At 53.6% G+C, this 26,946-nt stretch overlaps 10 protein-coding genes across 10 annotated transcripts; 6 read left to right on the top strand and 4 right to left on the bottom strand.

Moving 5' to 3' along the window:
- Window positions 1–36: 36 nt before the first annotated feature.
- AYO20_05881 (hypothetical protein) lies at window positions 37–1,716 on the bottom strand (the record flags this gene model as incomplete). Its single annotated transcript, XM_022644172.1, has 3 exons — window positions 37–96; window positions 182–606; window positions 657–1,716. 3 exons carry the CDS (start codon window positions 1,714–1,716, stop codon window positions 37–39), a joined length of 1,545 nt encoding a protein of 514 aa, XP_022499932.1.
- A 1,369-nt stretch (window positions 1,717–3,085) lies between these two features.
- On the top strand, window positions 3,086–5,364 carry AYO20_05880 (hypothetical protein; the record flags this gene model as incomplete). Its single annotated transcript, XM_022644171.1, has 2 exons — window positions 3,086–4,880; window positions 4,928–5,364. The coding sequence occupies 2 exons, from the start codon at window positions 3,086–3,088 to the stop codon at window positions 5,362–5,364; spliced, it is 2,232 nt and encodes a 743-aa protein (XP_022499931.1).
- Window positions 5,365–5,396: 32 nt separating this feature from the next.
- AYO20_05879 (hypothetical protein) lies at window positions 5,397–5,898 on the bottom strand (the record flags this gene model as incomplete). The annotated part of the gene is made up of 2 exons (XM_022644170.1): window positions 5,397–5,420; window positions 5,470–5,898. The coding sequence occupies 2 exons, from the start codon at window positions 5,896–5,898 to the stop codon at window positions 5,397–5,399; spliced, it is 453 nt and encodes a 150-aa protein (XP_022499930.1).
- Window positions 5,899–6,050: 152 nt separating this feature from the next.
- Window positions 6,051–8,161, top strand: AYO20_05878 (hypothetical protein; the record flags this gene model as incomplete). The annotated part of the gene is made up of 4 exons (XM_022644169.1): window positions 6,051–6,073; window positions 6,282–6,764; window positions 6,852–6,955; window positions 7,083–8,161. The coding sequence occupies 4 exons, from the start codon at window positions 6,051–6,053 to the stop codon at window positions 8,159–8,161; spliced, it is 1,689 nt and encodes a 562-aa protein (XP_022499929.1).
- Window positions 8,162–9,185: 1,024 nt separating this feature from the next.
- Window positions 9,186–13,665, top strand: AYO20_05877 (hypothetical protein; the record flags this gene model as incomplete). Its single annotated transcript, XM_022644168.1, has 11 exons — window positions 9,186–9,326; window positions 9,379–9,456; window positions 9,505–9,620; window positions 9,674–9,728; window positions 9,792–10,393; window positions 10,442–11,096; window positions 11,151–11,712; window positions 11,782–11,954; window positions 12,029–12,558; window positions 12,627–13,599; window positions 13,648–13,665. The coding sequence occupies 11 exons, from the start codon at window positions 9,186–9,188 to the stop codon at window positions 13,663–13,665; spliced, it is 3,903 nt and encodes a 1,300-aa protein (XP_022499928.1).
- A 2,367-nt stretch (window positions 13,666–16,032) lies between these two features.
- On the bottom strand, window positions 16,033–17,620 carry AYO20_05876 (hypothetical protein; the record flags this gene model as incomplete). The annotated part of the gene is made up of 2 exons (XM_022644167.1): window positions 16,033–17,491; window positions 17,580–17,620. 2 exons carry the CDS (start codon window positions 17,618–17,620, stop codon window positions 16,033–16,035), a joined length of 1,500 nt encoding a protein of 499 aa, XP_022499927.1.
- Window positions 17,621–19,576: 1,956 nt separating this feature from the next.
- On the bottom strand, window positions 19,577–20,239 carry AYO20_05875 (hypothetical protein; the record flags this gene model as incomplete). Its single annotated transcript, XM_022644166.1, has 1 exon — window positions 19,577–20,239. One exon carries the CDS (start codon window positions 20,237–20,239, stop codon window positions 19,577–19,579), a length of 663 nt encoding a protein of 220 aa, XP_022499926.1.
- Window positions 20,240–20,643: 404 nt separating this feature from the next.
- AYO20_05874 (hypothetical protein) lies at window positions 20,644–21,544 on the top strand (the record flags this gene model as incomplete). Its single annotated transcript, XM_022644165.1, has 2 exons — window positions 20,644–20,812; window positions 20,871–21,544. 2 exons carry the CDS (start codon window positions 20,644–20,646, stop codon window positions 21,542–21,544), a joined length of 843 nt encoding a protein of 280 aa, XP_022499925.1.
- A 422-nt stretch (window positions 21,545–21,966) lies between these two features.
- On the top strand, window positions 21,967–24,182 carry AYO20_05873 (hypothetical protein; the record flags this gene model as incomplete). The annotated part of the gene is made up of 2 exons (XM_022644164.1): window positions 21,967–23,737; window positions 23,788–24,182. The coding sequence occupies 2 exons, from the start codon at window positions 21,967–21,969 to the stop codon at window positions 24,180–24,182; spliced, it is 2,166 nt and encodes a 721-aa protein (XP_022499924.1).
- A 451-nt stretch (window positions 24,183–24,633) lies between these two features.
- AYO20_05872 (hypothetical protein) lies at window positions 24,634–25,824 on the top strand (the record flags this gene model as incomplete). Its single annotated transcript, XM_022644163.1, has 3 exons — window positions 24,634–25,293; window positions 25,343–25,518; window positions 25,587–25,824. The coding sequence occupies 3 exons, from the start codon at window positions 24,634–24,636 to the stop codon at window positions 25,822–25,824; spliced, it is 1,074 nt and encodes a 357-aa protein (XP_022499923.1).
- Window positions 25,825–26,946: the final 1,122 nt, after the last annotated feature.

Genomic DNA, 26,946 nt, shown 5'->3' with positions numbered 1-26,946 from the left:
ACCCCCGACTCCACAATTTCACGTTATACATTGGCGTTACCCTCTGTCGTCAAACGCCACGTGAACAATAATCGTACCTTCGTTAGGATTATAAGACTTGAAGAGAAATCACACATAGCACAGACACTAACACAACACCAATCCTTTCGAACAAACCACGGCCAGCGAGTAGTCGACTGACCCCACTCTCTCCATCGCCCGTGGTTAGCCCGAATGGCAGTCCCTGGTACCCGAACGTGAGATTCTGTGGAATGGTCGCATTCAGACACTGTCCATTCACAATATCAAGTCCAGCCAGGTCGTCCGGCACCCGGAAGAACATGTAGCTCTGCTGGTTGAGGTTCTTGAAGCCTTCGGTGTTGTAAGGAAACTTATCTCCTGGGTCTGTAGAGGACGTATTGCGAAGGAAAATGCATTGGACTTGGCCGGGGTACTGTGTCGCCAACTCGGGATAATCGCGCATGACATCTGAGTTGCTTGTATCCGCCACGAGGATGAATTTGCGACGCGGGAAACTCTGAAAGATCTTGTCTAGGAGGAATTTTCGGATGGACAGAGTGGCAGAGACGTCGCTGAAGTTAAGGGGTCGGGTGTCGAAGCTACCACCTGGATTGACAGGTGAGATCCCAATCAACAGAGGCGGAAATATCGCTTACCTGGATAAGTGTCGTAGATGAACTGCATGTAGTTGCGCGTGATTTGCTCCGGGGTGGTTGTGAGGTAGTGGAAATGCATGTTGGGCAGACTGACAGACCAGTTACGGTAGATGTCTGGCATGTTCATCCAAGGTGTAAACGGACGAGCAAAAGAGTTGAGTAGACCTTCCTTGGGCTCGTAGATCTTTGTCACGCGAAGGATGTCATCAATGTCGGAGATGATGGTCAATCCTTGGTCGGAGACGAGGTATGAGGTGGCATTCCCTGTGTCAGTGCCCTGGGCGTAAACATTCAACCTTTGTGGTGGGACATCGCCAGTTCCCGAAGCCAACGTGAACGAGTTGTTGTCTATTGGAATGAAAACATCAAAGTCGCCCTCGGGAGTGGTTGGGTCGGGGAGGGTGATAACCTGCTCTCCACCAGCGGGAGTCACGCCACCACCTCCTCCAGGCTGTCCATTGGTGCCAAACTCGGGTCCAGGGAGAATGTCCATTGTGACGGTTTGATTCCCTTGCTGAACCACGTATATCTCCCGGGTGAGGTTGCGGGCCTGGGCCTGCTGTGATGGAGGAAGATCCTCAATGCTCGTGTCGATCAGGAAAAAGTTGGCGAGGCGGTCTACCGTAGCATTGGAAATATTTGGTTGCTTGAACACATTCCCGTGTATCCGCAGATTCCAACCAGACGAAGTCCAATTCCCATACCCAGGGATGTTCAACACTTGTGTAGGTGTGGCAACCAGATCCGAGCTGCTCACACCCACCGAGCTCATAACAGCACTGCCCGTGGGAAGGTTCTGTAGATTGGGTAGGAGCCCATTGGAGACGTATGAGGGTATAGCCGTTCCCAACTCGCTGAACACCGAGTTCACATATGAGTCCAGCTCTGACTCCAGATCACTCACGATGTTTCGCCTCGCCCCTGCGTATGATCCGTACACTGCTAATGTGCGAGTGGGTGCAGGTGTGATCAATGCTTTCCCTTCTGGGACCACCTGAGTCGGCACTGCGGAGGCTTGAAATAGGACAAAAGAGGTCGCAAGGAGGAGGCGCAAAGCCATGGCTACTAGGTTGCCTTTTCAGTGTGATAACCTGCTCCAGTTAGCCACAGTTGAAATTGATTGAGGTAGAGGTACACCCACAAACAATACCGTCTTATCCTTCTCAGAATATTGCGCTCGCACAAGTCATTTAGCCTGCTGCACCCTTAAGAAGAACACCAACATGAACACAGTAGTAGCACGCGATCCCGGACAGCGAAGAGGAGAGAAACGAAAGACGATGCGTTGCGAAGCGCGGGATTGTACTCATGGAAACGAGTGACACTGGCGGAAGGTCCGGGGAGTGAAAATCAGGGAAGGTTACCTTGATCTGCTGGATCTGAGGCCCGCATCACCGTTGAGCATGGGTCGTGCATATCGCAGTCAAGCCTTGATTGAGTAAATGAGCGACTTGGCTGAAGACTCGCAGACGCCAGAATGGGGGAGCCAGAAATGGATGACGTCAATTGCCATAAGAGGACTAGCTTGCCAACTTTGTTCTGATGGACCAACAAGGCGTGCCAGGCACGTGCCAGGCACAAACAACAAGCCACACATACCCGATCCAGTACTCGGTAAATATCCCTTCACCACCTGAAACCCCCAATGCTGACCCAGAACGAGAGAACAAGAGTACCCTCACCCTAGTTATACTCACAAGTTTGCTCTCTCTATCTCTTGATCAATCTCCGTGGACTATCTGTGATGCTGAAGGATACCATGTGCAATGCGAAGCGGATCGAGTTCTGTCTCACTGAGGCCTCGAGTGAGGTAGGTGTCTTTCTCGGAGGTCGCTGACTTAGGGACCTTCGACCCATCTCTGATTAACCTTTTTTTCTCGTTGCTACACTGTACTTGAGCTTTGTGTCTTGATCTTTGCCGATAAGAAGCACCGTGCTGGCCATTTGAGGTCTCTCAGGCCACTATTACCATGTTTTCCATAAGTACACTGGAATCTGATCTGGACTATGGGATTGGCAGCTAATTGCCATCATTCCACCCTGCCCAGAATGACCCAGTGGCGTACCTTCACTCCGTGTGGAATGCGCCAGGGAAGCTTATCTCGGCATATCCTCAAGGATGGTCTTCTGCATTCCACACGGGCACACCTTGAATGCTTGATTTCTGCCATCGCAGGCCCGTGCATTGTGGTCGATAGGGGAGCCGGGATGGAATGCAGCATTCTGGCTGTGTTGTTGTGGTCTCGCGTCTTCCAGGGCGTGATTCCTCAAAAGCCAACCACCTCTGCTATTCTTCCTTGACCTTTTTCTCATTGACAGTCACTCGTTTGGTTTGGAGTTCTGCAGTCCTCCATTTCTTATCAATCCTGTTTTCAGTCTTGTTGTTCACAGAATACGGCACAAAAAAGAAAGCAACACGCTGGCCCGCCATGTGGCCGTCAACGTCACTCCTTTTCTCCTCTCTGGCTCTGCGATTTGCAGCAGCGAATGCCCAGGCTCTGGCCACAGTCACTTACGGACCCAGCGGACCTTGTCCAGTGCCATCCGTCACCAGCATCGTCGTTGTACAACCAGGCTACTACAGCTCTTTCTTTCAGTCAGCCTCGCAGATTGTGAATCTCTTTGGTAACGGTGATACGGTTACGATTCAAAATGCCCCGACGACGTACATTACAAACACATACATTACCACGACCATCATCTCCACTATCACGAACGTTGTGAGCTCTTCAACCACGACGAAGACTCCGTTTAGCAGCTCTTCCGGCTCTACCAGCACTGGCAGCCCTAGCAGCTCTAGCAGTGTGAGTGATGGACCGGTTACCACAACTGGAACTGCTGCTTCCTCGCCATCGACGTCCGTTTCGATAACTTCCACCGTGACTTTGACCACGACAGCTTCGGGGACTTCATCAACTTCTACCGCGGAATTCACGCCTATTCCTCCTCCTGTTACGACACCGACCCCGCCACCAGTCCTGACTTCTACATCGATCGATGCGCAGGGAAACACCATTCTCATCCCGATTACGCAGCCACCACTGGTTCTTGGCGAGGGACTGCCATCGGGAACGGTAACAGATCTCCCATCATCATCAGCGGTCATTGTAGGCATTGCAGTTGCCGGTCTGGGTGGAGCGAAGGTGAAGAGACAGAACTCAGGCGCCCAAGCTTCTGAGCTGCTTTCGGGGGATGAGGGCGGCTCCAGCAATGCATGTGACGTTGCCGTCAGGTATTTTCTACAACGCGGTCAACTAACAAATGGTACCGATGTGGTTGGCCGCAACACCATTGACTCTTTCGCCCTCATAACGCCTGATCCCGATACCAACAATGTCACCACAGTGTTTTCTTTTGTTGATGGTATTTTGAACTGGAATTCGGCCGACCAAGGTGCTGCCACCTTCTATCGCTGTGGTGATAACAAAGTGTGGGCTGGATTTCCGTCTCCTCCTCAGCCTGATTGCTACAACGTCACCTTGGGCGGCATTGTTGCTAGTGCTTGCCCCGTCCCTTTTCGGGATCCGGACGCTACTACCTCATCAACGACCAGCTCTTCCAGCACTCCAACTTCATCAGATGTGCCGACGACGACCCCCGAGACGACTACAACTGCTGAAGCGACTACAACCCCCGAGGCGACTACAACTCCTGAAGCGACCACGACTCCTGACACGTCAACAACCCCTGAGGCGACTACAACCCCCGAGGAGACGACAACTCCCGATGCAACGACAACTCCTGAGGAGACGACAACCCCCGACGCCACTACAACTCCTGAACTGACCACGACTACAACTCCTGATTCGGAGAGTCCGACATCGGCCACGACAACACCTGAACCCCCATCCTCGAGCAAGTCATCAGGTACCCCTTCTCCTTCGTCAAGTTCACCACCAGTCGTAACAAGCTCCCTGTCAGAGACCAGCCAACCTCCCGTGGTTTCAACCACCTCAAGTGCGCCGCCGGTGACTACGGGACCCGCGTCCACTAGCTCTCCATCATCTGCGTCGATAATGACGAGCTCAACAAACGTAGGGCCTGCGCAATCCAGCTCGACAAGTGTTGCCCCTGCACAGTCAAGTTCAAGTGCTGCCACTAGCCGGTCAAGCTCTACGAGTGTTCTGGTGCAATCCAGCACGACTGCTGTAGTCCCAACGACACCTGTTGTGACCACCGGCGGCACCACAGGTGGACCAAGCTATACATCCCCTGGCAGCCAAAGTACAAACCCGGGTAGCTCGGTATTGCCTTCCTCTAGTGCAGTCCAGAGTACGAGCAATCCCAGCTCGACGACTTCAGCAGGTATAGTGTCTTCCTCTCCTTCCTCATCCACTGTCATCCCCAGTCCAAGTACTACATCCCTGTCCTCAAGCAGCAACCCTGTGGTACCAACTACATCGTCCTCAGTGCCGGTAGCTGGTACTACATCTTCGACAAATGCAGCTACGACAGCTGGTGCTACTTCGTCTCCAGCCACTACACTCGGGCAATCAAGCACAAGTTCATTAGCAGCAAGCTCCGCGTCGACAAGTACTGCTGTAATCAACCCTACGACAACAAACCCGGTACCGACGACGAATCCAGTACCGACGACTTCTTCAAGCCCGAGCTCTATGACTACAAGCACTCTGGTCACCACTCCGGTGCCGACAACAGCACAAGGAACAACTCAAACCTCTATTGTAGGGTCTCCTACAACGAGTAATGCCGCTACATCCACTGCCATTGGTGGCACGACTAGTGCCAGCTCTGTTGTAAGCTCTGGTACGTCTTTCATTGTAGCGTCCACAAGTTCTTCTAGTCCTTCTACCTCTCTCCCCGGTCCATCCTCAACCTTGGATACCTCAAGCAGCACTCCTGCTGGTACGACTGTGCTCCCGACGACTGCGCCTTCGTCTACCACGTTGATGACCTCTGGACCACCTGGCACTACATCGTCAATTCTTGTCACCTTAGTTACCACGTCTTCGGCAGCTGTACCAACGACAGTTGTTTCATCAATTTCTAATCCGAGCACGAGTGCCACTGGTACTGCGACCCTCAGCAGTGCTTCAGCTGGGACAACATCAACGGGTGGGAGCACCACGGTCTCATCAGCACCTACCACCTCTCCAGCTTCCTCTGCTGCAGGCGGCGTTACCACCAATGCCGGGCCATCCTCGACAACGACGGCGTCAAGCTCGTCTAGATCGATTACCACCCCTGCATCCTCACCGGGCAGTTCGAGAACATCATCCATGGGTGCGTCAAATGTCATTCTCCATCTAATTCTGTCATCCATCCCCTCTCCGACTCTTCTTGTTCTGGTCCCCCTGAAGGGCGATTCCTTTTGGGCTTTCTGAGCTACTTCTTGAGGCCCAACTATACGAAGTCCTAGTGCGGTGATCAACGATGGCTTTCCTCCTGATTTCCAGGTTCGAAGCTCTTGTAACGACACCACTATGAGATGTTTGTCATCAGTTGTTGGCTGAGCACGCCCTGGCTATGCGTCACACCTCAATCTTCGGGCCAATCCTACGACATATCCTGTGGTAGAAAGGACAGAAGAGCATTGTACCTGCGTATTGACTTTCTTACTGGATGATTGCTGTGAATATTGGCTAACGTGGTTCGATGAATTAGCTTCCTCGTCTTCTGGAACATCTGCGAACTCTCCGGGAACCACGTCAACGACCTCTGTCAATCAAGTCACGACATCAAATTCTCCATCTTCTTCGCCTCCAGCATCGAGCTCCACAACTTCTACAAGTGCTGCAACAACGACTACCGGTGCCACAGGTTCTACCACGACCAATGCGGCCAGTTCGAGCTCGGGCAGCACCGCATCCTCAAGTGCCAACTCGGGCCCAACTACCTCGAGCACAAGCTCGACAGCTACTACCTCGGCTGTGGGGACATCTACTACAACAACAGGCAGCGCTGGGACGAGTTCTTCTTCTACGGGTTCGACAACATCAAGTACTTCCAGCACTACGAGTGTCGCTGGTACAGGCTCCACGAGCTCGACCGCCGGCACGGCCTCAGGCTCTGCCAGTACGGGGTCGACCGGATCAACCACCTCCAGCGTTACCACGTCGACCGCGACGAGCTCGACGGGACAAATTAGTACTTCTACTCCCTTTTCTACAACTGCCTCTAGTGTATCGTCGTTTTCCACTTCTGCCTCAGGTTTACTGACTTCAATTTCTGTAGCATCCTCGTCGACGACATCCGTCGCGCCGTCCTCGGCACCATCCACGACTACTGCGCAAGCCACGACAGCTTCGACGACGACTACATTGTCGCCGCCCTCCACAGTCAGTAGTTCAACTGCCCCAGCTACGACCACTACTCCCGCGGCCAGTAGCAGTAGTCCCGGAGGCAGCCCAACCAGTGTAACGACCACCTACGCCCCACCACCCCCTCCGAACTACTCAGCTCTAGCGGTGCCAGTCGCACTCAGTTCCGTCGCGCAGGCAGCTGTGGGCACCTTGTGCTCTGGGGTCAATGTCAGTCCGGCGGTTAGCCAGCCACTGCCCGTAACGACTGGTGCCTATAACTACCAAAAGGTGCAGCTGAACAGCTTCCCAAGTGTTTATGAGGTCGAATGCTGGATGAATGCGGGCAGCACGGGTGGAACGGTTACTAACATGCCCGGGCAATATTTCTCTCTCGAGAGCTGTATGGACGCTTGCTCGGCCGCTGGACCTGGATCATGCCTTGTTGCTTACTGGGCCTCAACCACCAGGATCTGCTCTCTTTACAGCAGGGTCAACAATGGTGGCTCACCAAGCTTGGCTGGTGGACAGTCCCCAGCCAAGATTGTGGGCAGTGGCGTTCGAACCGCAAGACTCCTCACTGGTCAACCAGTGCCGAATGTGGTGGACGCAACCTATCTCCTGGCTCCTGGTGCCGACTTGGGTCTTTGCACCAACAACAACTACCACTTGACCTTTATCGGGGTGTACTACAACGGCGCCAGTGGGACAGGGCCTGCCACGATCAACGTGAACCGCGACAACATCTGGTACGCGTCTTGCGGAGCCTCATTCCAGAACGTTCAGTCGGGGGTCCAAATTACGCCAGTTTATTCCATCGCGACACCGGTTTTCGGTTTGACTTCTGCTCCAACGACGCCGGACGACTGCGCCCGAGTCTGTCAATCCTATCACAGCGCCTTCCTGCTCGCGGCCAACACCGGGATTGACTGCAACCTGTGGCAGTTCGTCCCTGCAGCCACCATCCAATGTCAGCTCTATCCCTCCAATGCCGGCGTTGTATCTGGCTCGAACCCGGCCACGCTGAGAGACGGGCAAAACAATAACATCTTCGCCGCTGGGCTTCTTCGGGGCAATTCGGGGACGGAATTCTCGTCGCAGGCGCAATACAAGAAGCGATCTCTCGCTGGGCGTATGGAGTATAATCGGCGACATGCTCGGGATTCTCTGATCGACGATGGAAGTATCCCGGATGTCATCCTCAAGCTCGACAGGAGGGCCGGGAACTGGACCGAAGTCTTGTGATGGAAGTTTGAGACGGAGCACACGTGTTGCTGGTGGTAAGGGGGGAGGCCAGGCGGTGATTTGGGCAATAAGCGGTGATTTGGGCATTTTGTGGTGATTTGGGCACTTGTGGGATGGGGATCAAACCATGTACGAGGCTACTTGTACTTTTCGTTCTGGGGGGTTCTCTAAAGGTTCTGGCTGAATGGAAACACTAGAAAGGAATCCATTCTTTGGGGCTGGATAGGGGATGCTCGTTCTAATACATTTTGTGATTTGACTGCAGGAACTATTGTGTTGGTTGTTATTGCTATACCGACTTTGTAGACTTGTTCCTCGAATCCCTGGCTCTTTGGCTACATAACTTTTTAGTCCTTGAATATTCGCGTATTGGGAACTTCCAACGGGCCGTGAGCGGCTCTCTAACCGAGATGAATTTATGCTTTTTGGCATTAATGGTTCGTATTCGTGATCGTATTCGTCGAAAGCCAGGAATCCCAAGCCCGACCCGCATTTAATGCGCATGCGGACGAGTCACGATCCTTTCTCACTTGTACTTTTCTGGGCAGCCAGGCAGCATCTTGCCATATCATCATCTCCTATTCTTCTCCCCACCATGAATGAACTCCTCTCTTCCCTCTGACAACATCTGTAATAATAACCACTGACTGAGATTCCCAGGTGGAGAAAAGACACCTCGAGACAGACTGTTCCGAGTTCGAGGCAGATTCGAGGCAGACTCTGTACCGAGCAGACACTTGCAAACCACGGCTTTCCTACTGGGTCAACCAAACTCATCCCTGTATCAACACACATGGGTCGACGTCCTCACGCCCCTCGTCCTGTGTTTTGAACCAACGAAATTGCCATGGCTCCTCTGTACGAGTAAGCTTCGATTGCGGGGTTGAGAGGACCTTACTCCTATCCTTACTGTTAGTTGCCATTGTCATGTCGAACTGGAACAGTTAAAAAGGACTTTGACGCCGGCCGAAGCAGCAGCAGCAGGAGGAGGAGGACTTGAATCTAACATATTGCGATATTGACAATGAGCACCATAGACGAGCAGGCGCCTGTCGCCGATACCAAAGTCGCCAGTACGCTGGTTGCCGAAGACACTGCCATCACTGTCAAGAAGGATGAAAAGAAGCCTGAACAGACAGAGCGGCCACCTTTCTCGAATTACTGGGTCTGTTATCGCCGAGATTCTGGGTCTGCAAGAGTTCACTGACGCGGCTTAGCGAATACTGTCCTTCCGCACGAGAAGAGATGGAGTTGCGCTGTGTATTAGTTGTCTGTGTGCCGTTGGATCAGGCACGGTAAGTGATCTTGATCATCTTCGCATTCCAGATCTGATGCATGGCCAGGCACTCCCACTCATGAACATCGTCTTTGGAGATCTGGTCAAAGATTTCAACGGCTATTTCTTACCGAATTCGACGGTGACCGAGGGTCAATTCAAATCAGCCATCAACAAGAACTCGTACGTTGTGAGGGCTGGTTCCCTCAAAAAGATGCATATGCTGATCATGGCAGCCTATACCTTGTCTATTTGTTCATTGGCAGGTTTGTGTTGACATATATCTCGACGGTGAGCCCTCTGAAAAGACCACTTCTGGATGCTGGTGTCGGTGCCCGTTACTGACAGTCACAGTTCTGTTTCCGCATCACCGGCCTACGTATCTCTGCCAGACTGCGACTTTCCTACCTCCAGTCGCTCTTCGCCCAGCCTATCAAGAAGCTCGATGAAGTCTCGGCCGGCACCGTCGCCAACACCATCACAGCTTCGTCCAATGTCATCCAAGTCAGTATCTCGGATAAACTCCACTCTCTGTTCATGGCTGTGGCTTTGATTATTGCAGCCTATGCCATTGCTTTTCGATACTCGCCACTTCTCACGCTCGTCGCAAGCTCCTCCATGGTCTTCGTCGTCATCGTCTACAGCATTACAACCCCTTTCTTGATTAAGAAAGTGGCCGAGGTCGAAAAGGCGGATGCAAAAGCTGCTTCAATAGCCGGGGAGGTCTTTAGTTCCATTCGCGCCGTTTTCGCGCTGGGCGCAGAAAAGACCCTGACCAAGAGATACGATGCAGCCGTCGACGAGTCGCAAAGGTGCGGGCTCGCCACGTCACCGCTGTTTGGCCTTCAGGTAGCCCCTGGCTTTTTCGCCATGTACGCGAGCTTTGCGCTGTCTTTCTGGTTCGGACTCAAGCAATTTCGGGAAGGCCATATTGACAACATTGGCACTGTCGTCACGTATGTCCTCCTGCCATCACATTCAGCCGCTGCTAAATAATCTCACAGGGTGTTCTTTTCGGTCATGATCGTAATGGCTCTGTTGGGAGTCCTAGCCACGCCTATCATGGCTATCACGAAGGCAATCGGCTCCTCGACCGAGTTCTTCTCCATGATTGATGCTCCAAGAGTCTCGTACGAGGGTGTTGCTGAACCCGACGTGTCGGCACACAACGACATCGAGTTCGACAACGTCAACTTTGCCTACCCTAGTCGTCCCAAAGTCCAGGTCTTGAAAGGATTCAATGCTCTATTTAGGAAGGGTAAGACAACTGCATTGGTAGGCCCTTCAGGATCGGGAAAGAGCACTATTGTGGCTTTGCTGGAACGTTGGTATGAGCTGGATGGAGATGATCTTGACAAGGACGAAGCCACACCTGCCGCCGAGACGACGGAGAAGGACGAGGAGCGACCGCCCAAAAACGAGGGCCTGATCTCGATTGGTGGCCAAGATATCAAGGGCACCAGCCTGAAGTGGTGGAGATCACAGATCGGCCTGGTCCAACAAGAACCGTTCTTGTTCAACGACACCGTCTTCAAGAACGTTGCGTGCGGGCTGAATGGGACGGCGTGGGAGAAGGATGACGATGCAGCCAAGCAGAAGAGAGTCGAGAAGGCCTGTCAAGAAGCCTTTGCGGACGAATTCATCCGTCAACTCCCAGACGTGAGTGATTTTTACAACTATGCTTGTTGGCCACAATACTGACGCAGGGGTTAGGGCTATCAAACACGAGTCGGGGAGAGCGGTATCAAGTTGAGTGGCGGACAACGGCAGCGCCTTGCCATCGCCCGCAGCATCATCCGCGAGCCTGCGATCTTGATCCTGGACGAGGCCACGAGTTCGATCGACGTGCGCGGCGAGCGGATCGTGCAGAAAGCCCTGGACCAGGTTTCCAAGAATCGGACGACGATCGTGATTGCTCACCGCCTCTCCACTATCCGCAAGGCCGACAACATCATCGTCATGCGCGACGGACGGAAGATGGAGGAGGGTACACACCACGACCTCCTCGCGATCCCCGACGGAATCTACGCGGGTCTCGTGCACGCACAACAGCTCGAGGCCGAGACAGCCCCTCCGACAAACGAAGCCATTGAGGCATCCGAAATGGAACAGCTCGAGAGGAAGGACACGGCTGCCTCGGCCAAGCCGCAGGAAGAGAGCATTGCAGGCTACAAAAACAGGGGCTTCGTCATGTCCGTCGGCCGAATCTTGTACGAGCAGCAAAAATATTGGGGTATTTATGTTTTGGTTGTGATTTCAGCCATGGGGGCAGGCTGTAAGTTTCGAGCTATTCTATTGACACACGGATGCTAGGGGCAGGCAGAGACTAACGAACATGATACAGCGGCCTTCTCACTTCAAAGCTGGATCTTCGCCCAGCTGATGGAGGTCTTTACCTTTACGGGCCAAAAGTTGAAGGACAGAGGCGACTTTTGGTCCTTGATGTTCTTCATCCTCGCTTTGGGAATGCTAGTGGCCTATGCCACCCTTGGGTTTTTCTCCACCCATATCTCCGTGGTAAGTCAGGGGGTCGTTCAACTTGTGCAGAAAGAGAGTTCAGGGCTTGCTGGGATGGCTAACGACCAACGCAGCTTGTGTCGTCCGTCTATCGGCGCGAACACTTTGCAAATCTCCTCCGGAATCCTGTCTCGTACTTCGACGCTGAAGGCAATGCCTCGGGATCACTCATGGCCCGTCTGGCCACCGACTTCAAGCTCCTCGCCGAGGTGTTCGGCCTAAACGGCGCTTTCCCCTTGGTGTCCTTGTTCAACATGGCCGGCTGTGTCATTATCTCCTTCTACTTTGGCTGGAAGTTGACCTTGGTGACGTTCTTCTCGGCCATGCCCGTCGTCATAGTCGCCGCCTTTATCCGGGTCAAATACGAGGTGCAGTTCGAGGAGTGGAACGCAAAGGTCTTTGCGCACAGCTCGCAATTTGCGACGGAAGCGGTTGGCGCCTTTCGGACCGTGACCTCGCTGACCATGGAAGACTCGATCCTCAACAAATACTCTGATCTCCTGCAGGAGCAGATTCGAGACGCGACTCGCCGAGCGACCCATGGCTGTATTGTCTTTGCCCTGTCGGACAGCATCGAGCTCTGTGCCATGGCCTTGACTTTCTGGTGAGCTTATTTTCTTGCGTTTGTTCTACGAAGAGACGGATTGGCTGACAAGATCCTTTTCTTTCTAGGTACGGCGGACAGCTTTTGGCTTCGCGCGAATATAACATTATCCAGTTCTTCCTCATCTACTCGGCAATTGTGCAAGGCGCACAGGGGACTGGCCAGTTCTTGAGTATCTCGCCCAACGTTGCGAAAGCCACCGGGGCAGCCAACCGTATTCTGGGGTCTCGATATATCGGGGACAAAGATGCGAAAATGTATGGCGTGGGGACACCGCTGCCACCGAGCGAAAAGAGGACAGGAGCCAGAGTCGAGTTCAAGGACGTCGGCTTCAAGTACCCGACCCGGGAAACCCCCATCTACCGCAACCTCAATCTGTCGATCGAGAGCGGGCAGTTCGTGGCCTTTGTAGGTCCCTCAGGCTGTGGTAAGACCACAGTGATCTCGCTACTGGAGCGATTTTACGAGCCCGTCTCGGGCACCGTCACCTTCAACGACCGCAACCTCAGAGATATTGAGATGGTGTCGTACCGCCGCGCCCTGTCGCTGGTGGCGCAAGAACCCAAGCTCTTTGACGGCACGATCCGCGAGAACCTGGTGCTGGGCCTCGAGGGCGAAGAGGTCGCGGAAGAAGACATCGTGCGCGCCTGCAAGGACGCCGAGATCTACGACTTCATCATCTCGCTGCCCGAAGGCTTCGGCACGCCGCTGGGGATCAATACGCAGACGTCGCTGAGCGGCGGGCAGAAGCAGCGGCTGTGTCTGGCGCGTGCGCTGCTGCGGAAGCCGTCGCTGTTGCTTCTCGACGAAGCCACGTCCAGCCTCGACTCGCAGTCCGAGAAGCTCGTGCAGAGCGCGATCGAGCGGCTGGTGGGGCAGCGCAGCATGACTGTCATCGCAGTGGCGCACCGTCTGGCCACGGTGCAAAAAGCCGATGTGATTTTTGTGTTTGGCGAGAGCGAAGCCGGCCGGGGCTCGAGGATCTTGGAACGCGGGACGCACAAGGAGCTGTTGAGCCGGCGGGGCGCGTACTGGCAGATGGTAAGTTTTCTCTGTCTTATTCCTCCCAACACTGTGTCTTTTTGTAAGAGGTTTATGATTTGCTAACGAGATGGGGCATTGTCCCGTGTTATTGCAGTGCCAGGAACAAGCTCTCGATCGATGACCGTAAAAGGAGGAGACGATGAAGAACCTGGCAGGCACGGAAAGGGACATGGGCAGAGCGGGGTTTTATTTCTCTTGCCCTTGGATATATACACCCATCCGTCCCTTTCTGGTTGCTGGACAGCCTTATGACGTGGGCGCGAATGTGCACCCCTCGTGCTGGTGCTGTTGGTGCGCTGTACCCATACCTGTACAGATATATAAAGACCACTCACTCAGTCCGTACCAAATCCCAAATCCCAATACCAACGACTAACGACAAATGACAAACGACACAAAGTCAAATATGTTTCCTCCCACACCTTTGAAAGCGGTGGGGATTTTATCCTAGATGCCTGCTTTGTACTCTGTACATACATACATGCACCTCATCCCTCATACCTTGGTACAGTCTCCTCCTTTCGTTTCAATTGACACCAACAACCCTACCTACCTACTTACCTACCTACCTACTTGGAGTACCGAATGTAGGACCTCTGTCCCCACCCACTGGTTGCTCGCTGGTACTGGTACTGGTACTGGTGGGCACTGGGCAGGGGTACGGGTCCCACGGGATACTGGTGAATGGGTACTCCGCAGAAGGTACGTGGCGCTCGGTGGGTACCTAACCTATTTACCTGAGTGTGCCTGTCTGTACCTGTGTGTGGGGTTGGGACTGCTCTATTCGTCTACCTTCTAGCCTTCCAGCTCTCACCTCCCACCTCCCACCTCCGTCCTTGGATTGGTGCCATCAGGTAATTTGATTGTAGAATACTCGGTAGAAAAACCGGAGAGGCAGGGAATCGACCGTCCGACGAGCAAGTGAGAGAGGCATGTCGGTCTATCACCTGTAGCTGTAACTCTCGAAAGTAGCCCTCGCTGTACCGTATTCCCGTCGCACTGCTATCCGTTTATCCATCCATCCAAGTGAACCGAGCACAACACCCAATCAACCCAAATTAAATGAAATCATTCATCCATCCATCCATCCAGCGAGCCACAGATTAAACCCTCCCACGTCCAGCTCTTTCTCCTCCTCTGTCCTCTGTCGTGTTGCTTCCACCTCGAGACCAGACGAGACGAGACTAGACGAGGCCATTCCCCTCAAGCGGGAGAACGGGCGGTGCTGATATACCGCGTTGCGTGCAGGTCAAATGACTCGCATGGGGGTGCGTCTCTGACTCTGCCCATGCGCCACGCCGCGTGACGAATTGGAGATCCAGCTCGCACAAGTACACAATCGTGGTGTGTATTGTGAGTGAGCGAGTGTGTGTTGTGTTTGGAAGAACACGACTCGCTGACCCTGCGCTGCGCCCCCCCTCACCCCCAAATAAACGAAACCCCCACGAAATCTGCATTGCCGCCTTTTGCGATCACATCGACCAGGATCACCAAGATACTGACAAGTAGTCCCGCGTCGCGTATGGTAGTTCAGATTCGCTTTCCCTCCATGCCATACTCGTATGTATAGCGTGGCCGGTGGGGCTGGAAATCGAGTCTCGTGCGAGGCACTCGGATGCCTTGTGTGTCAGGGCCACGGGGGTCCGCGAGGTTCGTTATCGTCCAAAGTTCGGCGCTGATATCCTAACACTAGCACGAGGAAAGGGCTGCACCCAGGTCTCAGGAGTTGCGCGCCTCTTACCGTCCAGATAAGATGGTGATCAAATCAGCTTACCCTATCGTGCCGCGCACACGCGTATACCTCATCGGGATGAGCCGACCTTCTTTCTGGCCCGAATCAATATCCTCCCACCCACCCCTTCTACCTTCTCGACCATGTTCGAATTTGTCGGTCGCGTACGAGACACTCAGTCAGTCGACTTTGGCCGACCGGCTCAACTAGTGCCTGCCCCGTCGAAGCAGCAGAGCCAAGGACTCGGTTCTCGCCGGGGAAAATGTTTTGCCTGAAGGTTTTTTTGTAGAACTGGCGTAGAGAGAGGCTGGATTGCAGCCTTGCGACAATCGTGGTACTGCAGAAGTCCCGGATCATGGATCTTTCCGAGAAGCTTTGGTCCCCAGAAGACAGTCCGCGAGAGAATATCGCTGAGCGGCCGAGTTGCTTGGCGCGCGGTGCGGTGGGTGTAGATGCGCAGGTTGCACACGAAACGCACCGAGAATATGTACCGCTGGGCCAAGTCGAGTGGGTTGCGAGAAGTCGCAGTGTCCGTCTTCCACGTCTAGGTGAGAGGCGTCGTCTCGCTATATTAACCCCCCCCCCCCCCCCCCCCAGGCATTGGTCAGGGAGTGTGTGTGTGGAAAAGACAGACATGGAGGACACAGGTCAAGGTCACAGAACCGTGGAAATTGAATTGGTATTTCCTTGGTGTCGTGTCATCGAAAGTAAGCCGGTGGCGGTGTCCTCGTCGCGTTGCGCTGTCCTTGCTGCCGCTGCGCCGTGCTCACACCCAGCGGTCCGAGGAGTTCACTGTGGCCGTCCTCCCCCTCCTCCTCCTCAGACTCCCAGCCCGAGGCAATCTCCGAGACGCCCACGACGACTTGGTTCTTCGCTGCGTCGTCGGCTTTCGACCCGTAAGCGGCGACCGAGAGCGGAATGTTGGTGTGAAGAGAGTACTTGGGCGCGCCGTGGCCACCGTGGAACGTCAGGCAGAGGTCCAGAGCGTAGGTCCTCGAGAGATACATCCAGTCTAGCGATGGCTGGGAGAGGGTATCCGGCACGGAGAGGTCGAGTTGAGACGTCGCAACGTACGGCTCGGCGGGGGGTTTCTTCGCGTTCTGTGTGCGACGCGAGTCGTCGTCGTACTGCGGTAGCGGGCGGAATAGGATGGTCGACTTCTGCGTCGACGCCGTCGTCACTTTGTAAATGACTTCGCCCGCCCTCACCTTTGCAGAAGACGGACGACCCGGGGTCGTGGAGAAGCGCGTCTTCACCTCCCACTTGGCTTCGACCGAGCATTTCAGCGATTGACGGCCGTCTATCCCAAAATTCTCGGACGCGTCCCTGGCCACGCTGAGGGGCACGCTGATGTGTCGCTTCCCGGTCTCTGGGTCCCGTCGCACCGTCATGTCCGCTTCGGACAAGGTGAGTGACAGGTCCGGGATTTTGTGAAACCGACAGCGCGCCAGGATGTCGGGTTTCGCACGGTGGGTCAGAGGGATCCCTCTCGCCGGCGCCGCCCGCAGATGAGGGTAGAGAGATGGGATTTGGGTGTGCTGGGTCAAGAAACCGATCTGCCGCCCGGACAGGCGAAACGTGACCTCGACCCAGTAAGACACCTCACAGCTCCCGTGTTCGACCCGTAGATCGTTCAGCGCCGTGCTCTGGGTGATCGTGGTGGTGCCTGTGAACGTGCCCGTCAGGGGAAGAGAGCGGAAGATGCCATCCCGGCAGGAAATGCTGGTGGGCAGTTCAAAGTAAAAGTCCAAATGGCGACTTTTGCGCGTATCGGTCTCGCTGGTACATGTGGCCGGTTTGAAATCCGACACCGCCTTGACATCGGTGAGGGTGATGATGTCCTCAATCGCATGCTTGTAACCCACCGAAGATGTGATGACACCTGGTATCAAGTCAGACTCTCTCTCTCCCAAGGGCCCCGTGGTGTCGGTGGTATTACCTCGCAAACACAGTTGCACCGTGTCAAACATGTGCTGTCTTATAGAGTCGTCTAGGACACTGAGCCGACCGTTGATTCGAGACGGGGCTCTATTGCACGCGACATCGTTGCCGTTGTCGCAAAAAGGAGACACAGCCTTGCCCGTCTCAGGCTTCCCAACCTGTAAACGAGCATAGATCATGGTGTTGTCTTCAGGTTCGCTGTAAACGAACACCCCTCTAGATGCGACAGAGTCTTTACGAGAGACTGGGAAATCCGGGGAGTAAGAAAACTTGCCCGGGGGCATATATGACTTTCCCCCCTTACTCTATTGACCTGAAGAGGGAAGGCGACCCATGGACAGCCATGGTTTGGGTGGTGGGTCAGCTAGCCCATATCTTTTTTGACTTCCCACGGAATTTCGGGCTAACCAGCACACAGACAGACCAGTAGGGTGTGGGTGGTCACCGGCCTTATCACACGAATTGTAGGGACAGCTGAACCGAATCCCGAAAGCGCCATGTGCCATGCCTTTGGGATCACCCATGGCAGGGGTCCAATTAGTCACTTTGGGAGAGTCCCAAGAAATCAGTTTGGCGGAAGTAGAAGAAAACTTGACATTTCTCTAGTGAGTTACGCGAGGGCCGAGGAACCGACGACTCATGGTTTGTTCATGTTTGAAAAAGAAATACGCTGCTCGCCGACTTCGGATCGCTTGGTTCTCGACCCTTGGACTTCTTGTGTCGTTCCAAACCCACCCCTCCTGTACGCAAGGGGGCTGCACAGGGAAAGTTGCTATACAGTCCAGAAGAGATGAACCCCATTCCGGTCCTCGTGCAAGTGGTATGAAGCCGTTTGCCGGATTCCGTAGGTGTGCCGGTTGTCAACGGCTATAGGCGATGATTTCCCGGGCTCGGGAGAGGCTAGATGGTTAGCTGGTTCTTCTCAATTATAAGCTCCCGATGGTCTGCCTCGAATTCGAAGACACAAGGCGGATAATAATACGCGGCTTGTTCTCGTCCTCGGAGATCAAGTCAGCAGGACGGCCACCTTTGCCCACGATTGGTGGTTTTTGGTTGATAGTCCAGAGGATCGCAAAAGGAACTGAGCAGTTCGGGAAGGAGAGATGAATCCAAGTGGCTATTTTCTTGGTCTCCAGCAGGTCGAGAACCACTAGGTCTTAGGCTCTCCTCAGTGCTCAGTTCACGGATCTGGGAGACACAAGGGAAAGACACCAAAGTCCTGGGCAGCTAGTGGGGGTTTTTCTTGTTGGGCGGTGGCTCTTGTGGCTGAGTGGGGGAACATGATACTTCCCGGGGAGGAGTTCAGTCTTCCCTGCCCCTCGACGATTGGCCAAGCAAGGGGTCGTTAGGCTGTAAAGAGCCCAGAGACTTGTTTCCTGGCCTTTGCGGCTAGTTTCGCTGAGAAACCTGGGGGAGGGCCATGGGTTGCTGTTGCGCAGGCGAATTGGTGAGGGCCACCTTGTACTACTTGTAGCCACAGTATCCACTGGCTAGGACTAGATTAAATGCTGGCAGAGGCCCAGACGTTGTCTTTCGCGTGGATTCGGTGGCTATTCGTGGTTAGGAAAACAAGTCCCCACGGGAGCAGCTCGTTGCGGTTTGGGCCTCCCACATGGTTTGGGATCCAAGATTTGCTTCAGAACGATGCTGATTGCTCGGAAACCCAAAGAGTCGCCATTGATTTCGTCCATTGAAAATTCCCTAGCGTATTGTTTAGGTCGGAAACTCCGCCCTGACCACTCGGGGAATGCCGAGTACTGTGTTGGGCTCTTCTACCAAGCCTCGTCTGGGGTAATTCGTCTGTAGTTCCAATTCTGTTCCCGAGGTCAGTCTTCTTACAGCCTCGGATCAGGTACACTTGGGTCATATCGGTGTACATCGACCACTTCCCCACTCGTAGCAAGGCCCAAGTAGAGAGAAATGGACGAGTCGTCCTGTTCCTGGGGTGAAGTCTAGTGAGATGGAAGAGTCCACTCGGAGAACCGCCATTGTTTGTCTGTGCTATCTCACTGACTGGTGTTTCGGATCATTCTCTGTGAATCGAGGCCTGCCCCTGTGCTGGTTGATGACTGCAAGGCTGCCGACCAAGGGTCCACCAGGCTGAAGGATTGGACGCCTTTGAGGCGCTCCTGATCGATGCCACAGGCACAATCCCTGGTGCTTCGTCCACCAGTCCTTTCATGAGGACTGTCCGAATCGGGTTGGGGGTGTTGACATTCAGTCCACAGGCGATTCACTTCCGGGCCTCCATTCCTCGAGAAATGCTTTCGTGGCCGCTGCCGCTGTGGCGGCGGCATACATCTACCACTTCTTATTTTTATAGCTGTCGGTATAGTCGCACACGGCCTTGATGACGAGGCTAGGGAAGAAGTCCCAGATTCCCACGCCCTCCATCTCAAATCCGAGAATGTCGTACTTTAGCGCAACATTCTCTCGGTGATGACCGGATTTCATCACCGTGTCCCCCGACCCCATGTTGCCTATGTGGATGGCTGGCCGGTACGAGCTTCTTTCTCCTGCCATATGGCCAGGTTGAGTGCCATTTTGGGAACGCGTGCGCCGAACGATACCCTTGTTGTAACTTCCCAAATCCTCGCAGCTGCTCTTGATGGCGGCGCGACAAATGCTATCGGGTTGACAGGTCTGACAGTTTCCAGCCTCATGGTGTCGATGCAGTGAAGAGCACGCAAACAGTGTGTCTGCCTCCGCTCCAGGATATGCCACCCTTTCATCTCTGGCCTGAAGGACTTCCAGAAAGCGACTCATTCTGCGCTCTAATTGTCGTCGATGATGTGATATCCCCAGTTTGGCGAGAAGCGACCGAATCTCTGCAGGAGTCAAACGCCTGTCTTCAATGTCGACAAGCGAACTGCCTGATGAGGGACCTCCGATGATGAATTGACTGCTGACACAAATACGCACAGCTTCCCAGTAGTTTCTGTAGTCGAAAGTATCCCATGGCATCTCTCTGGAAAAGAACTCTTGTGCCGATAGCCATTCCGAGTTGATGTTAACTTCATTATTTCGTGAAAGATCTCTGGCGTGGTGTACTATATGGGGACTGCTCAATTCTTTCTGACCATATCAAGCAAAATCACTCTGATTCAATCGCCACCGATCAAATTCCAACGGTTCTCGAAGCATTCATGTCGCCAGCCACTACCACATTGTCATGTCCACTGTGAAGGCCGATCGTCGAGGCCGGTGCACGAACAGCTCGGACGAGCTGGAGACATATTGCTGAGCACATACATGAATTTGGACTACTAGCCCTTCCCTGGGCTCCCGATAACACAATTTGCCATCCTGACGCTATCGATACAGGACGCACAAAGGTGGCATCTTCGCTAGGTTTACAAGAACCCCCGATGTTTCACACTGGTGCATCACCACACGATGATCGTGACAGCACCACAAATGAAGCAGGCAGTTATTTCACGAGGGAGGCATCCTTTGCCGAGAACAGAGATGTTCGTTCAGATACAAGCAGCACTTCGACTGCCACATTCCGTGGTCTTCAAGGGTTTGACAACATAGGTCCGATAATCCTCGTTTCCCTCCAAGCGGGCATCAGACGAAACTATTTCGAGATTAGACGCTAGATTCAGTGAAAGGCCGCCAGCATATTATCAGCCGGGTCGCGTGTTTGCCATGCTCTGGGATGAACAAGACATTGAACCACAGATGATGGACATTATAGCACCAGGGACAGTGAATCTCAGCGGAAACAAGGGAAGCTTAGGGAGCCAGACTTCTAGTTCTGTCCACACTATGGTGGTCGTCCAAGCGCATAGTGGCTATTGTGAGTGCATACAAGTCGACACTTACGGTCAACGAGGGTTGGTCAAGTTCATTCATTCTCCCAAAGATGTCAATGCGCATGCGGTGATTTATGTGGACGGTACAGCCCCTCACTTGCTATACAACGAACCCAGTTCGAACAAAAGGCCTATAGCCATCAAGAAAACAAATCCTGAACAGAATCTCGCCGAGTCCAGCCGCCTTCACTATACTCGAGTGTACAACGTGCAGTATACAGCCAAAACCATCGACATTGGCTACGTGGGCGAGAGCTTACCCGATCTTCTCCGAGATTTCCAGACGGTCAACGGCTTATCTGGGTATACACTGCCAAAAGAAGGGAGAAAACTATCTAGTGGACTGCTAAAAGAAGAAAGAAAACCATCTGATGAACTGCCAAAAGAAGAGGGAAAACCGTCCAACAAAAGGAGGAATCTTGATAAAGTTACCCCAATTTTTGTTATTTGACCGTGCTTTGGTCTGGTTGATACAGAATTGGCCGGGCTGCAACTGAGATGTTTGTACCTAGTAAAAGGAGCCTCGTCTCTGGTACTGATGAGCCACGGAGCGTAAGGCTGCGTCGGTAGATGGATTTGACATTAGTCAGCCTGTCTATGCACGTGACATGCCAAGATCCCCAGCCTCGGCACCCCACTATCCGCTCCACTTCCTCGTCCACTCTCTGTTCACATTGAGGATACTACGGTAACCATTTCTGGTCTAGCGCCGGAGACTCAACCGTCGAGCCCAAGTCAGATTCATGGGCCAGTAAAACATCTCATTTCTTCCATTTTCAATCCTCGTGGCAGTGATATTGCGAGTCTCCGTGCGCCGACTTCAATGTCTGTGCATCTGAACCGACGAGCTACGTAGCTCCTTCGGGCACCATCATGGCCGATACCGATGCCACTGTCCCGCAACATGAACCGCGCCGAGCATGTCAAGAGTGCAACCGCAAAAAGACAAAATGTGATATGCGTCGACCAGTTTGTGGCCTTTGCTTACGGACGGGCAATTCTTGCACCTTTCCTTTGAAACGGAAGAAGCCCACGCGCAAACCTCAGCTCAAAACACAATCTCGCAAGATCAGTGACAGCCTGTCCAAGTTAGTTCAGGTGCTTGACGCGGCTTCTCGGGCAGGAGAAGGGTCGGCTGAGTCAGATGGCCGACGAGGAATTCCCCAGACACTACTTCGAGATTCGCTTAAAGGTCTCCTCGCCGAGATCGATGAGACCGAGAACCGCACTACTGAGGGTCGGGACCACGGAGCTGAGCAGAACGACCAGAATGACTCCGTATCTGACGGGGAGGATATCGAGGAACTAGGGCCTGAAATGGACGGGGAAGACTTGCAACAATCGCCACCTCCCATCTCAACGGAACCCACCACCAAACTCTCGACGCCAACACTGCCCTCGGCGTTTGGTGGCGAGATCTCTTGCTCAGTGGCCATAGATCTGATCTATGTCTTCTTCGACAAAATACAGGCATGGGTCCCCATCCTCCACCGGCCGCGGTTTCTAGCAAAGTACGAAAAGTCCCTGTTGGTTGAAGGCGATGTGATGAAAGGATTCTCAATCGACGAATCGCTCTTATTCTATAGCATGTTTGCCATGTCGGCGAGATTCTCCAACCATCCAGTCTTTGCCGGAATTGCCCCAAACAAGCGAGGACACGAGTTCGCCCAGCGAGCGCGCGAGTGCTACGCCAAAGCCCGTTCCGTACGGAGTCCGTCACTGACTTATCTACAAGGCTGTATTCTCCTAGCCTACTACTTTTACACGTCAGGCCCGACGCACCAAGGCTGGATCCTTATCGGGGTCTGTGTCCGATTAGCCTACGACTTGGGACTCTCCGAAATTGACGATGAAGATTGGAGCCCTCTCACGCCCACAGACTCAATTGAGAAGGAAGAATGCAGGCGAGTCTGGTGGGCAGTGTGGGAACTCGATACATTTGCATCCACGGTCTCCCGGAACCCTTATTCAATTGATCGCAAAAGGATGGCTGTAGCGCTACCGATCTCGGACGAAGCTTGGTTTGCCGAAATCGAGATGTCATCTGCAGAGCTTAACATGCTACCCGGTCAATCGTGGAGGTCGTTGCAGGGCTGTAATAACCAAGACGAACGGGCGTGGTTCTTGGTTGCCAATCACTTCATGGCAACGGTCCATGATCGATTGCAACAGAAACAAGACATATCTTCAGATGAGAAACTGACGCTGGAGAACGAAATCTGCTGTTTTAAACTTGCCCTTCCTTCATCGCTTCGACTCGACGCCGAGACGTTGACATTCACTCCAGCGACCTTTGCCCGCTGCAACTGGGTTATTGGCACACACCTCATGTTGATGGCGGCGTCCTTTATGGTTTCTGGAATCATCACTGCCGAGAACGACGATCGCAGTGTGTCGAGTGTGGGTGGCAGCAGCTCATCACCGCTCCGACAGCGCGCCATCGACCTGTCACGGATTATCAGTCTTTGGGATTCTAGGTATATTGCGGTCGCCCACCCTTTTTTTACATGCATGATGCTTCCGCCTTACTACGTGGATGGTGATATCCTGAGGACGCAGCCTCTGATCGCTTCTAGTCACGACTTGGGGAAATTGGTTCTCGCACATTTCAGCGAGAGGTGGAAGTTGGGTTCCGTGGTGTCAGGTAAGACTGAACAGTCCTCGAATGCTTTTTCATTCTGACCATTCGAATAGAGCTGGCAAAGATTCTTGAGAGAGGAGGCGTACTTAACGCTGAGGAGAGACAGCTAGCCAAAAGATATGCAGTATTTTTCCGAATGCCGCGACTCATCGGCAACAGCCCTCCGGATCTCAATCGACGAGAGAGGAAGACCTCGATAATCAGCGACAGTGTTCCCTACACAGGGCCCACAGAGGTGCAGCAACAACAACCCGCTGCACAGGAAGAGTATCCCACATCGCTAGACGTGCCTGACCCAACGAACATGGCCAACTATCAAGCTCCCATGTTTGACCCTCAAACCTTTCCTTTGCTTCAACCTCATTTCTATGATGGAAGCAATGAGATTGACTTTGGGTTCTCGGACTTCTTTGGTGGATACCAAGACTTGGATTTCATGCCTGGATGAGTGGCCCGAGTCAATGATGGCGCCGCCGAGCTCTCGGGTAAATCAAAGCTTCCTGCCTGGAAGGGAAGGATGCATGCCAGCCACTGCTTGGCTTTTTATACCAACGCACCGGATGCCGCGCCGCACCGAGCAGGGAATCCATCAAAACTGTTGTCACGTGGGCGGTGATCGGTGGATTGCTGAAGCCGGCCATGACCGTGGCCGTCAGTTGCCCATCTCGGATCTTGTCAAGACCGGAGAGAGGGACTGCGGGACGATATTATCCCTTCCCACAATTTGTCATTAACCTGTACGGCCGGATTGCGCGGGGTGGTCTGGGGAGTGTTGATATATTGCACCCCAAGGGAACTCCTCTGGAAGGCATAGCTTGCGTCTGTGTAAGACGTCTTGGACACCACCCAACTTACGACAACACACAACAGCCCAACCCGATCCTTAAAAGAAAGACGCCATGACAGGGAAGCGAGTTCGTGTTGTCCGACTGGCGCACGTTGTATACCAACACCCGGATCTGGAAAAGGCGCTCACCTTTCTCTTCGATTTTGGCTTTGTCGAGGAGCACCGAACACCGGACCGCGTGTACCTGCGCGGGTACGGGAGTCAGCCAGTCGTCTACGTGGCCGAAAGATCTCCAGACAACAAGAGACATTTCCTTGGGGGTTACTGGGTGGTGGATAGCCTGCAAGATCTGGAAACAGCCGCTGCTCGTCCAGGCGCCTCTCCCATTCAGGACAGTGATGCACCCGGAGGTGGAAAGGTGGTGACGGTCGAGGACCCCAATGGCTACAAAGTTGGATTTGTCTACGGGCAGAAGTTGAGAGAGTCGGATGGTCCAGTGCCTCCTCTCGAGAAGACTGAACCAATATCAAACACTGCTATTCAGAAACCGCGGAAGGGGACATTCCGACGCTTCAAACCAGGTGCATCCCCTGTGCACAAGCTGGGTCACTATGGGTTTATCGTCCCGGGGAGCAAATTCGAGAGCACGCTCTCTTTCTACCTCGACCTCATCAATCTGAAGCCGACCGATGCCGTCTTCAATCCAGACACGGGAAAGGATGAGACGTGCTTTTGCCATATAGACCTGGGACCGGAATATACGGATCATCATGTGAGTTACACGTGGTCTGGCTGGTTACTGTATACTGACAGGGAGGCAGAGTTTCTTTGTCGCATCCGGACCCGAGGGACGGCCTGTGTTCGTTCATCATTCGAGCTATGAAGTCAATGACTTTGACACGCAGACCCTCGGCCACGATTGGCTCCGAGACAAGGGCTGGACGAATTGCTGGGGCATTGGGCGACACGTTCTCGGGAGTCAGATTTTCGACTACTGGTATGGATGTCTTGGGCACTGGCATTGCGATCCTCCTCTGGAATGTTGGCTGACTTTGTTGGTGATAGGTTCGACGGCTCTGGAAATATAGTGGAGCACTACTCGGACGGCGACCTGGTCAACGAAGATACGCCGTTTGGCAGGGAGGCAGCAGCCCCCGATACACTACACATCTGGGGGCCCAATATCCCCCTGGCATTCCTGTCGGGAAAGATCGAAGACGCCGGCAAGGAGGTGCCTGTGCCACCAGACCCGCTGGAGGCGAAGCCAGCTCAGTACAATGTACCGCCTCTGGTGACGGCTTAGGACGAAGGAGCGAGTGGCGAAGGGGGCGGAATGCTGTGACTAGGCGAAGAAGACAAGCTAGACACGAGTATGGCTAGCTAGCAATTTGCTGTACAGTCTCAGATCTGAGAGTGTTTCAGACATGGAAACATACTAGAGCAGTCTTATTAGTAGTATATGGTGACGGTTGAGGTGGGTGTGAGTGTAGGTGTGGGTGTGGGTGCTTGGAAGACATTGTAGAGGGAGTCAGTTGCCTGCGCCTTCAACCACCGAGTATCTGTCTTCACCATCTCACCAGCTATGCCTACTTGCCATATTCTTACACTGGACCTCGTAGAGAGAGTCTAGACTCAAACGTCATCTTCATCTTCCCACTGGTCCCACCATCAGCCTCTTCGTCAGCCACAATTGCCCTCAATCAAAAGTCATCCTCCGTCCTCCATTCTCCATCCTCCTGGCGGCAACCGCGGCCGCTCCCTCCTCGGTCAGACACGGTGCAAACATTGACACCGCGCTCCCCCGCTCTCCCTCCACAGTACGAGTAGCTGGTACTCGGTACCTCGTACAAACACCTCCATCTTCCTGGGGGATGGTCAGCAGCACGGCTACTAGCACCATTGGGCTATTCCGTGGCTGACCCTCTTCCCGGGAAAGGGTTCTGGTCCACGTCTTAATCATCATTGTCAAATCAATCATCCACCTCACCTCCTCCCCGCCCTCCCACAAAGGATAGACCAGCAGCCTTTTGGCGCAGGCTAGACGAACGAGAAGCGTGTAGTGATGACGTGGGGCCAACTTGGGAGAGGGCCCTAGGGGGGCGGTTGTACCTGCGCTAAAGAACGGTCGCTCACTCGACTCGATATGCACCGCTATACCAAGACCGTCGAGTGATACTGACATGTACGGGGGCTAAGCCTTAGAAGACTTCCCTTCCCCAAAAACATGGGCGAGTACATAATGCGGAGGGTCTCCGTGCTACTAATATTTAAAAGGAACCAGGTACCGACTGACGTTAGTGGGACAAAGAGGGCAAAGGGATCTGCACGCAAAAGACACAAGTCACCGTCTGTCACAGAATCAGATCAATCGTGGTGGAGGTAGGCATATAAGAGGATAAAGAGATATATCTAACAAACTTCGAGT

The sequence above is a fragment of the Fonsecaea nubica genome (assembly GCF_001646965.1).
Source record: "Fonsecaea nubica strain CBS 269.64 chromosome Unknown Scaff35, whole genome shotgun sequence".
NCBI classification, from domain to species: domain Eukaryota; kingdom Fungi; phylum Ascomycota; class Eurotiomycetes; order Chaetothyriales; family Herpotrichiellaceae; genus Fonsecaea; species Fonsecaea nubica.
Note: the sequence above shows the minus strand (reverse complement) of the source record. Positions and strands in the feature narration are given on the sequence as shown.